Source organism: Lytechinus variegatus, chromosome 5 (genome assembly GCF_018143015.1).
Source record: "Lytechinus variegatus isolate NC3 chromosome 5, Lvar_3.0, whole genome shotgun sequence".
Lineage (NCBI taxonomy): Eukaryota > Metazoa > Echinodermata > Echinoidea > Temnopleuroida > Toxopneustidae > Lytechinus > Lytechinus variegatus.
The window spans coordinates 19,381,490-19,392,577 of NC_054744.1; the positions used below are offsets into that span (position 1 = coordinate 19,381,490).

Genomic DNA, 11,088 nt, shown 5'->3' on the forward strand with positions numbered 1-11,088 from the left:
TTCATGAAACTTATACATAAGCTTAATCAAGTATTACTGAACATCCTACCCGATTTTCAGTTCACATGACCAATGTCAAAGGTCATTTGGGGTCAATGAACTTAGACCATGTTGGGGAATCAACATCAAAATTTTAACCTAAGGTTAAGCTTTTGAAATATCATCATAACTTAGAAAATATATGGACCTAGTTCATGACACTTAAACACAAGGTTAATCAAGTATTACTGAACATCGTGCCGGAGTTTCAAGTCAAATGACCAAGGTTAAAGGTCATTTAGGGTCAATGAACTTCAGCCAAGTTGGGGGTATCTGTTGAATTACCATCATAACTTTGAAAGTTTATGGATCTGATTCGTGAAACTTGGACATAAGAGTAATCAAGTATCACTGAACATCTCATGGGAGTTTCAAGTCACATGACCAGAGTCAAAGGTCATTGAACTTTTGCCATTTTGGAGGTAATTATTAGATTGCTGTCATAACTTTAAAAGTTTAAAGATATAGTTTATAAAATGTTGATATAGGGGTAATCAAGTATCACTGACAAGTCTTAGGTCTCATGATCATAGTCAAATGTCATTTATTGTCAATGAACGTAGTATTTGATCATTATATGAATGTTTTTTTTTAATAATTATTTTATAGTAGTTTTCAAAGTCAGCACTGCTGCTATATTGAATCGCACGATGCAGGTGAGACTGCCAGAGGCACTCCACTTTTTTTTTTCAAGTAGTGGATTATTGAGTATCACTTTTTATTAAAAGAACTATCTGATCTACTATGACACAAATGTAGTTTTTTTATTATTATTATGAAACATGACCCTCTTATTCCATAGGATTGATACATTGAGCTGCTGCTTATTTCATAGACCATCAAATATGATCATTTGTCATAATTATGCCCTACTAGTTCATCTGGGGCTAGAGCTACTGAAGCCATTCAATATAATTGGTTGATAGTAAACTTGTCATAGAAAATGTGACCCAGCTGTAGTGTGTTATTCTGTTGAAATTAACCTATGTCAATATTCATAAAATTTTATGGTAATAAATTCTTATCCTCCTGTAGCATGTTTGATAAACTGCAGGGTACCGCTGTTAAGAAGTTGGTAGAACTGAACAGGCCAACCATGCAGTATAAAATGAATAGAACTAAATGACTAAATATATATATATATTGATTTGTTTTGTGACTCATCACTGTCTTATAGTGCGCTATTCTGAGGACCAACAGAGAGAATGTGATTTTTTTTGTTTTCATTTCGTTAATTTCTTTAATTTATTGAAAATGAAGTAATGCTAAATCGTGCCACAATTTACATTTACATACATTTTGACAATCAATAATAAAGATATCATGGATTGATTATACAAGAATATGTATGTGACAGAATGTTAAGGTCAAAAAATATATTTATGTGTCTATTCTAACACTGTGCATCATCAAAACAAGTCAAAATTTTGCAAATTCATTTTTTTTTCCGTTTCAGTATGTTCAATAAAATGCTCTCTGATGAGATCGTTTCAATAATTTCGTGCTGTGGAGTGTGAACTATTATTTCTGTCACATGAGAAGTTTATCATATTGCAATGATTTAAGTTTAAAGAAGATTTATAACAAAGTTCAGAATGGACACGTACCAGATAAAGAGCAAGCTGGGGTTTGTGTTGGTAAAAGTGAGCAGCTGCATAGAATTTGAGAATGGATTTGCTAAAATATCTCTAACCCCATGTGAATTCAAGCTTTACCTCATTTGTGCATTGAGAGCTTTGACGGAGAAAAAATGTGTCTTAATTTGAAAGATTCAAAACAGTAACTGTTTTATCGTATGTACTGTGAAATTTTCTTGTCAGAAGTTGTAAACAACTTGATCGTATTTTGCAAATGAATCAAACCACTACTTGCATACAGTATCTGTGCATTGATATGTACGAGTAATGTTGTAGTTTGTTAGTTTTCATATATTAGTTATATGTTTGTGCTTAATTATACCTGTAGTATAGGGTCCCGTTTCATAAAGGCTTGTTCTAGTAACAGATGGAGAATTTCTTTAACCAATGTACCATCAGCCAATCAGATTAAATAATTTCCGTACCTTTTAACTGTTATTGCAAATTTGTTTTTATAACACGTTTTATGAAACGGGGCCCCAGAACTGATTACTTACTGTTCGTAGATTCTGAATTCCTACAGGTATGTATTTAACTTGAATTTGTGATGCTAGATGATTGCATAATCACAAAATTTTGTAGTTTGTGTGTTATGATTATTAATATTTTATAGATTTTTGTATTAGTTGCAATATTTTGACACCCTAATCACCTGATCTGTGTCTTCTTTACTGCATAATCTTCATTTTGAAATCTAGGCATATCAAGGTGTGTGAATTTACAACATGGTTTGAATTCGTAACAATCATGAATGAGTACATTTAACATAATTAATATATAAGAAATTATACCTTTAAAAGGAATGCTTGAAGCCTGGTCTTGGTGTTGGGAAAGTTTTTCCGCGATGTGTATTCAAAGGATTGAAAAACAGAAAACTGCAACTCAAAAATAAAGAATTTATGAAAATTCTGTTTTATGATTTTCTACTTAGCAAACTTATGTACAGGAAATAAGAAGTTTGATGAATCCATTTAAATCTTCAAATTGCTCAGAATTTTAAGCTTGTTACTGAAGGCCTCAAAAGTGATTACGGCATTCTGCTTTTCAAATCTCTATGTAATTTTTTATTTATTTTAGTGGGCTAAAGTCTTAGCTCTGTAAGTTGATAAAGTGTGATTTCTTAATTTCCCCCGAAGCGCAGAGATGCCAAGTTCAAAGACCAGCTATGTGTGAGATTTTCTGTGAATCTGAGTGAGATCACTGACATTGTGTACAATGTCTATGGGATAGGCTGTGATAGTTGCGTGAGACAGAGATTTTAGGGGATGAACAAGAGTCCAAAATGCTTGAGTCTCACGCATAATGCGTGAGACTTGGTAGCTCTCGAAGCGTCATGTTTTCTATTCTGTTTCAATGGTAATAGATATTATTCATTGATGTGCTTGCCTCAAAAGATGGGGCATGAGAACATTTTAACTGATTCAGTTTTATTTTGTTTATATTTGATGATTGTGCTAACCTCACTTCATTTTGGCCTTATTTCTAATGTAAATATTGATATATGTGAAAAATAAGCTAGTAATAAGGTAATCTAATTTGTATTGAAATATGCATATTTTGTTTATGGTACATCCGTGTAATAATGCTTTCAGTATTGAAGTTGCAGTCCTGTTGCCATGACTGTCACATAGTTTTTAAAATAATATTCATCATCCACTACATATATTATAGTCCTTTAAAAGGGGGCAGTTATTGAAGATCACTAGAGCCAAGTTATTTCAAATTCAGAGATTTTAACTTTCTGAAGATCTTATTTTTTTCTAAATTGTTCCATCTGTTGGCTTTTTCACAAAGATTAAAAGTGTGACTAATATTGCTAGATGACTAAACTTGAACTTAGATTACTAGTTGCTTGTAGTAAAAAATTGGTCCTAAAATATGTCTCTTCTGCTGAGACATGTGCTACAGGGTACATAAATGAAATCATGCATTAAATGTCATATTGCCTTTAGTGCTTAAGCATGGTTTTAAGTCACACCTAAAAGAAAATTGTGTTTATTGCAACAGATGAACAAATACTGTTTTCCTCACAAGCTATGTTTTAGTTCTCTAAATACTGCAGACATCATAACAAGTTTGGCATCTCTATTTTTTTTTTAATCTACAAAGATTATTAACCATCTCTGGATATTTCCAAAGAAATAAATTCTTCTCTCGCACAACTGTTTACTTATAGTGTTGTAATGAAAAGCATATTCCAATTACATGGAATAAAAGTAAATTAATCCGTTATCTTTGTCTGATATAAAATTGTGTGTCTGCTATATGTCATGATATGAATTTTGCAATCAAAGAGTAAAAGCAGCTCATGCAATGAAACAGAAACTTGCGTTGATTTTTGATGTACTTCGATGATTTATGTCTTTTTTTAAATATATTTTGTGATGTAAAAGAGCTTCAAAGGCAGCCCCATGCGATGTACAATTCTCATTGTAACTTAGAATTTGTCTTTGAAGGAGAATGCTGTTTGAGTAAGGTGATCTCCGGGAAAACATATTTGAGGGAGATTTCCTTCAGCCAATGTATTCCTCCAGCCAATGTATTCCTCACAAAAAAAATGTTCATGGAGAGATACTATGAAGGTTTCGTACCAAGACACAAAACATTTTTGAGATCATAGAATATCTATTCACAAATGCCTCCCATGACAAAGAGCAACCACAAAGTCTTTGTTGATAATTGGTGAATCAAAACGGTAGTTTCGTCCTGGACTGTGGACAAAGGACACATATGGACATTTCTGTCAGCTCCGAAATTTCAGACAAAACTACTGTTCCTGGGGCCCGTTGCAGAAAGAGATGCAATCAAATGCAACTCAAAAGATCTTGATTTTCAGCCAATGAAACACCCGTATTCGGGACTTAGCTTGATATTTTGACTTTCGTTTAAACGCAACTCTTTCTGCAACAGGCCCCAGTTCACCAATTTTCAACAAAGACCTCCCAGCTGTTCATTGTCATTAGACAGGTATTTACTGTGTCCCTGAATGTTTTGCATCGCAGTTGCAAAAACTCCCTCCTATCTTGGGTAGCTGTCCTCCGTGTTAGTGTGAGAGAATGTTACTATCAAAATTATGAGTTATTCTGTTTTGTAGCCGTGAAGATCAGTATACAACTTCCTCATGGACTACATGGTCTTTTAAAAAAAAAGATTACTTAAGAAACACATGGTAAAAAATCTTTACCACTACAAGGGGATTTGCAAATGTTCAGAAATTTATCAGTTTTTTTTTTTAATAGTGTTTTTTCCTGTAATTTTTTGTCTAAATTAATGAGGTACCCCCCCCCCCTTGCTCCTTTTCTCTCATTAAGCACACACTACTCTCACACTCTCAACGATACTATAATTCTTTTTTTTTTACTTATCCCTGAAATTTATTGAAGATGCCTAATATCAAAAGGGAATAGACATATGGTTGATATTTTTAGTAAATTTATTACATTCACTATTCATACATGAAGATGAATCAAAAACAAATGTATCGCAAAACAAATCAACTTATTAATGCACTAACACATTTACTTATCAACACATATATTTCATCCTACAAAAACTGACCTAAACATTGCAAAATATAAAGAGACCGAACCAGGTTAAAATGTTGTAAACAATGGTTTTGGTATTTTCTTTCAACATGCATACAAAACAATCACACAAAATTAAAAAAGGGCTCTTGAATAATTTCTTCATCTTATTGAATTTCTTTTAACATAATCACATCTAGCTAGGATGTTCACAGAAACTAATTTAAACATGATGAAATATATTTCATTAGATAAGTCAACCGAATAGAATGATAACCTTCAAGTTATTGGTCTACTATTCTATTCATGAACTATTTCTTCTTTTTATCCTTTTGTTGGGCGCCCTCAGCGTCTGGGCTTGGTATAAGGTATGGGGTCGGTACAGGAATGATTCCACAATCCACGATTCGAATTGGTTCAAGAGGGAAACCATGATCATCTGTCTCCACTTCAGCCATTCTATCAACAATGTCCTGTTAATGAGAAAGAGAGAAAGAAAATGAAATAGATATATAGCGACACAGACAGAGAAGGAGGAGGGTGGATAAAATTTAGAGAATGAGAGAAAAGAAGTGTAGAGTTGGAGGAAGAAGCTAAAATTTTGATAGAGCTTACCTCACCAATAGAAAGAGTGAAATTATTCACAGTGCTTTATTTTCTCTCTGATTGTGTACCCTTCTCTTCCATGTGTCATACCTTTCTCTCATTTCATCTTCCTTCGAATGTTGCGACTATCATTTACCTAGAATTTGGGTCTCGATATTTCTTCATATTACGATCATTGCATGAAAGATGATCATATACTACTAATCGTATACGATTTCCCTAGGGTAAGTGTAGCTATAGTATGACGATGGTACGATTTACCTACGTATTCACCATCATCGTAGACTGTATAGTTTTGTTGAACTGGGAGTTACACCCTTTTTTTCGAAATCGTAGGATGTATAGATCATTTCATATGTGTTAACGACAGCAATAAAAATGTCTTATTTTTAAAACTAAAATTGCTTTTCCAAAGTGAAACGTAGAATAAAATTAAATAAACACGTTGACGTTAATAGTCAGCAAACGGTGCTATAGGCCTATGCCTATTAGTAATTAATTAAAGAGGGGACAACGAAAGGTTTGGAAATTTCAATTGTACATGACCCTTGGGGAAAATAAAGAAAAAAAAACCGAAGCTCAGAGACAAGAGATATAGGCCTACAGTTAGGCCTATATTTGAAAAAAAAATTAACACTACTTACCATTCCCTCAATAACCTTGCCGAAGACCACGTGTTTACCATCCAACCATCTAGCTCTGGTTAATAAGATGAAGAATTGAGAATTGTTGGTATCAGGACCAGAGTTTGCCATGGCAACCCATCCGGGACCCCAGTGACGTAAGTAGAAATTCTCATCAGCGAAGAAATTCCCATAAATGCTCTTACCTTAGAAGATGAATGAGAAAGAAGGAAATTCATAGTAAAAAATCCAACAAGGTATTCCGACATGGGTTGCTATAATAGTGTTCAGATTTAACCTGATGTCAATTTGACATTAAACAAAATTAGGAGAAGTCCGCTCCATGAACAAGTAAAGTTTATTTTTAAATAAATTGATATAAATGAAACAAATATGACATTGACAATATCATCAAAATCTGATGTATAAGAAAAAAAAGACAATTTCGAGTTTCCCTTATTTTCACAAAACTGTTGCCTTTATTTTGCGTACCGTGGCCTCATTTGCCTTGTCCACCGTCAATGATAATACTTGTATCAGATTATTAAAATAATTGAAATTGTCTTTTCTAACATCAAATTTTCATGAAATTTTCAGTACTATATCTATTTTACTTTCTTTTAGTATTTATTCAATCAAACTTTTTGTTTGGGTGGAGTTGCCCTTAAAAATAATTTTGTACCAAGAACGTTTGTATACTTGCTGTTTTTGCGCTGCTGGGCCCAAGATCAATTGGGGGCGTGGGAGTTTTTTTCTATTTCAGACTTGTATTTCGAACAATAAAATATGGATTTTCATTTTCATTTTTTTTTTCACTGTCATTTTCATTTAATTTGTGTAATATAATTGTATTATAATGTTCGATGCCAAGACAAGAAATATGACAAACGCAGTTCAGCGAGATATGTATATATGCTCATGAATACTTCGTGTCAATAGTAATAATCAAATTGCTATTTTGTTTGCTATACCAATCATTAAAAACTCCAAGACTTACATGGGAGTGATTTTAGAATTGAATTCAGACGTAATTTGAAATAATCAGATGGTGGGAATGGATATAGCAACTTTGAAGCCGTTTTTATTCAAGCGGACAATAAAGCAGTCGAGCTGTTGTAAATAGTTAAGTTTTACAATAAATTATGTATGTATTTTGATTGTAATTAATAAGACTATGCTTTTTGATGCAACACAAATTTCACTATTCCTTCATGTGTATCAAGTTTATTTCATTAGATTAGTAATGAAGATACTTTGTTAATATGCTTTATATATTGGAAATTTGATTATTGCAGGAAGTGCGTTATAAATTCGTATATATATAACTGCATATATAACTCTTTGAACAAAACTTGATCACAGTCACACAAATAGTCCAAATAGAACCACAATTATTGACAACAAAATCATTCGTTACCTCCAGTTCCATCTCCTTCTGTTACATCACCCATCTGGATGACGAAATCATGTACGATACGATGAACTTGTGTGTTGTTATAACTCAACCGTTTCTGTAACAAATGTAACAATAAACCAAATTGTGACAGAGAGGTCAATCCTGGGGGCAGGAGGGCGATCACCCTCATGGAAATGTTGGATGCAAACATATCGACCCTCCCCCCCAAAAAAAAAAAATAAATAAAAATAAAAATAAATAAATGAATGAATAAATAAATTATTTGGACAACTTGAAAAAAAAATCATATTATGTATTACAAATAAATGCTTCAGAAAGCATATAAAACCTTAAACTTTGCATAAAACACTCTAAAACAAACGAAAGTGTCAATTTTTACACGCTTCGCGCATAAAAAATGTATTTTAATTTGGCCCACGAAGATTGATATCCTGCATTGTGTTGTACCATGCGGTGATGCTACATAACTACATTTATGTTCAATGGTGAAACTTTGGTTACATTTATGTTATATCCGCAAAAATCAAGTGTTGTATGATAAGTCTAATCTATCCAACGAGATGACTACCAAACTCGTTATAAACGTTATTTGTGAGGACGGTCAAAAGGAATGTAATTCACGTAGCTCTGTCCGGCAAGAGGAAACCTGTGGAAATCGCTTTTTTTACTGATTAAAGGGGAATTAAACCTTTGGAATAAATAGGCTTGTGTAGAAACAGAAAAATCAAAGAATAAGAATAAAGAAATTTTGAGAAAAATAGGACAATAAATGAGAAAGTTATGAGCATTTAAATATTGCAATCACTAATGCTATGGAGATCCTCCCATTGGCAATGCGACAAGGATGTGTGATGTCACTGGTGAACAACTTTCCTTTTGGTGGACTATAAAATACCCTCAAAATGTCTCTTTTTGCTTTTTCTTATGAGGATACAAACTCTTTATCCATGAAGCATTTTTAAAAAATATGTATCACATGCCCTCATGTAGAAAGAACACATGATCTATGGATAGATGTGATAAAAGAGGCAATTCAAGTGAAATATATACTAAAGTAATGGGGAGAGTTGTTCATCAGTGACATCACACATCCTTGTCGCATTGCCAATGGGAGGATCTCCATAGCATTAGTGATTGCAATATTTAAATGCTCATAACTTTCTCATTTATTGTCCAATTTTTCTCAAACTTTTGTTTGATTTTCACACAAGCTATCTTGTTCCAATGGTTTAATTCTCCTTTAAACTTGAAAGATACAAAAGTTAATCATAGCTACATGATAGAATAAAAAGAATTAATAGTCTTAAGCATCATACGAATTGTTGATTAAGCTGTATCAAATTGTGTTTTGGGAGAATCTATCTTTAAAAGAACGATGTGTTGTTATTTTTGTGAATAATACTCACATCTTGTCTCCAATTTCCTCTGACAATAGCAGCAAAATTTTGAACAGTTACTGGACATGTATCACCGAAGAGAGCTATAACGATACGACCAGCTGGTTCATCGTCTATCTCCATTTCAAAGAAAGCTTTCTTCGTGACCAAGAGATCATTCTCGTTATCTCTGTCGGGATCGTCCCAGGGTTTGGTCTTCTTTTTGCCGTATCGCTTAGCGGCGTCGACGTCGTTAGCCAAGAGAGCAACGAGGAGGAGGATGACGGTGGTGAACCAAATCATTGTCGGATTGGATGGTTGTCAGACAAGTTTCAGGATCAAGGCGGTGGTGGTTTTGGAGATATCGATGCTGTATAGAGATGTATTTGATGCATTTTAGAATTTAAATAGGTCCTCATCAAAAATACATGATTACAATTTCATATTGCAATTAAGGATGATGGCGATGATGATGATGATGATGAAGATGATGACGATGATGATGATGATGATGACGATGGGTGATGAAAATTATCATGATGACGATCACCGAATAGCATTATGGTGATAATGATCATGATTATACTTTGCCAACGATAAAAAACACAAAGCATATTGAATCAACATAATTCGCAAGGTCAATTACCAGCATTTTCTCAGCAAAACTTGTGGTTTCATGAATGAATTATATATAGAGAGAGAGATTTCGAAAACATTTTGATAAAGAAGCATTCTCCATTTATTTTTAAATAAAATGATATAATGTGATGTCTCGGCATAAACGAAGAAATGATAATGAAACATGAAAGTTAGCGTATAATTAAAATCCGGATAATCAAATCGTTTTATAATCACTATTGAATATTAAAAAAATGTTACAAGTAATAGAGATCTTTGAAACAAAAAGAATTACACTTACCTATATTACCAACCGCTAATGGCCATTCATATTTAGAATGCTGGACGCTGATGCCAAATGTACAATGAAGAGTATGATGAAAAGGAGGGGGTATATATACCTTCTTAATGACCAACGGTCTGAATTCCAGCTGTTGCTATGGTCAATATGATAAAAAGGCAACGTGGTCTCTTAAATAACACCAAAGCTGTTACATTTATACGTGTCATTATATGGTTCTATACTTTCTCTGTATTAATTTTCATGAACAATGAATCCCGTCTTAAATGCATACAAGCCAATAACAATGTCCATTATCCCTACTTTGCCATACAAACGAGAGAGATTTTAACTATACAAAGGTCTCTATTGGGAATTGAATCAAACAGATACCAACTTCAAATTTTCAAGATCGATTTTAAATAGTGTACATGTAGGATTATATGTTGTTACAGTAAGCAGGCATACAATCAATTCAAATCTCAGCCATGGCCTGATTTACTTCAGTAAGAAATTGAAGCACAACGTGCTGCGCTCAATCCAGGTGGGGTAAATAACATAAAGTTAAGCCTACTCATTATAGCGTACCTAACGGGGGGTAGAAGCCTTTTTTCCCCTTTTTTTTCTTGTCAATTTTTTTTCGGGTAAAGATATCCTTTATTTTTGGTTGAAGACATTTTTTTTTTGCTTGTCAATTTTCTTTCGTGTATGGGTGGGTGTGTGTGTATTTCAGTTTTGTCAGACGTGTATCAATCAGATATGATTATTTAAGTCTGGCCGGACCGACATTTAACGTCACCATCAAAAAGACATGACCAGGATTTGAATCTCAAACCTCTGCATCAATTTGTAACTTCCCCACGTAGCTTGGATTATACAGGCGCACGCCACAACCCAAATCGGGTAAGAAATCATTTGGTTTTGGTTGAAGACCCTTTTTTTTGCTTGTCAAATTTTTTCGAGGGCGA

General features: G+C 33.4%; 1 protein-coding gene across 1 annotated transcript; it reads right to left on the minus strand.

Annotated features, from left to right (window-relative positions):
- Positions 1–5,487: 5,487 nt before the first annotated feature.
- Positions 5,488–10,229, minus strand: LOC121414802 (peptidyl-prolyl cis-trans isomerase B-like). The gene is made up of 5 exons (XM_041607856.1): positions 10,142–10,229; positions 9,253–9,592; positions 7,847–7,940; positions 6,451–6,635; positions 5,488–5,673 (listed from the first exon to the last, which is right to left on the minus strand). Exons 2-5 carry the CDS (start codon positions 9,523–9,525, stop codon positions 5,512–5,514), a joined length of 714 nt encoding a protein of 237 aa, XP_041463790.1. The 5' UTR covers positions 9,526–9,592; positions 10,142–10,229; the 3' UTR covers positions 5,488–5,511.
- Between the last annotated feature and the right edge of the window lie 859 nt (positions 10,230–11,088).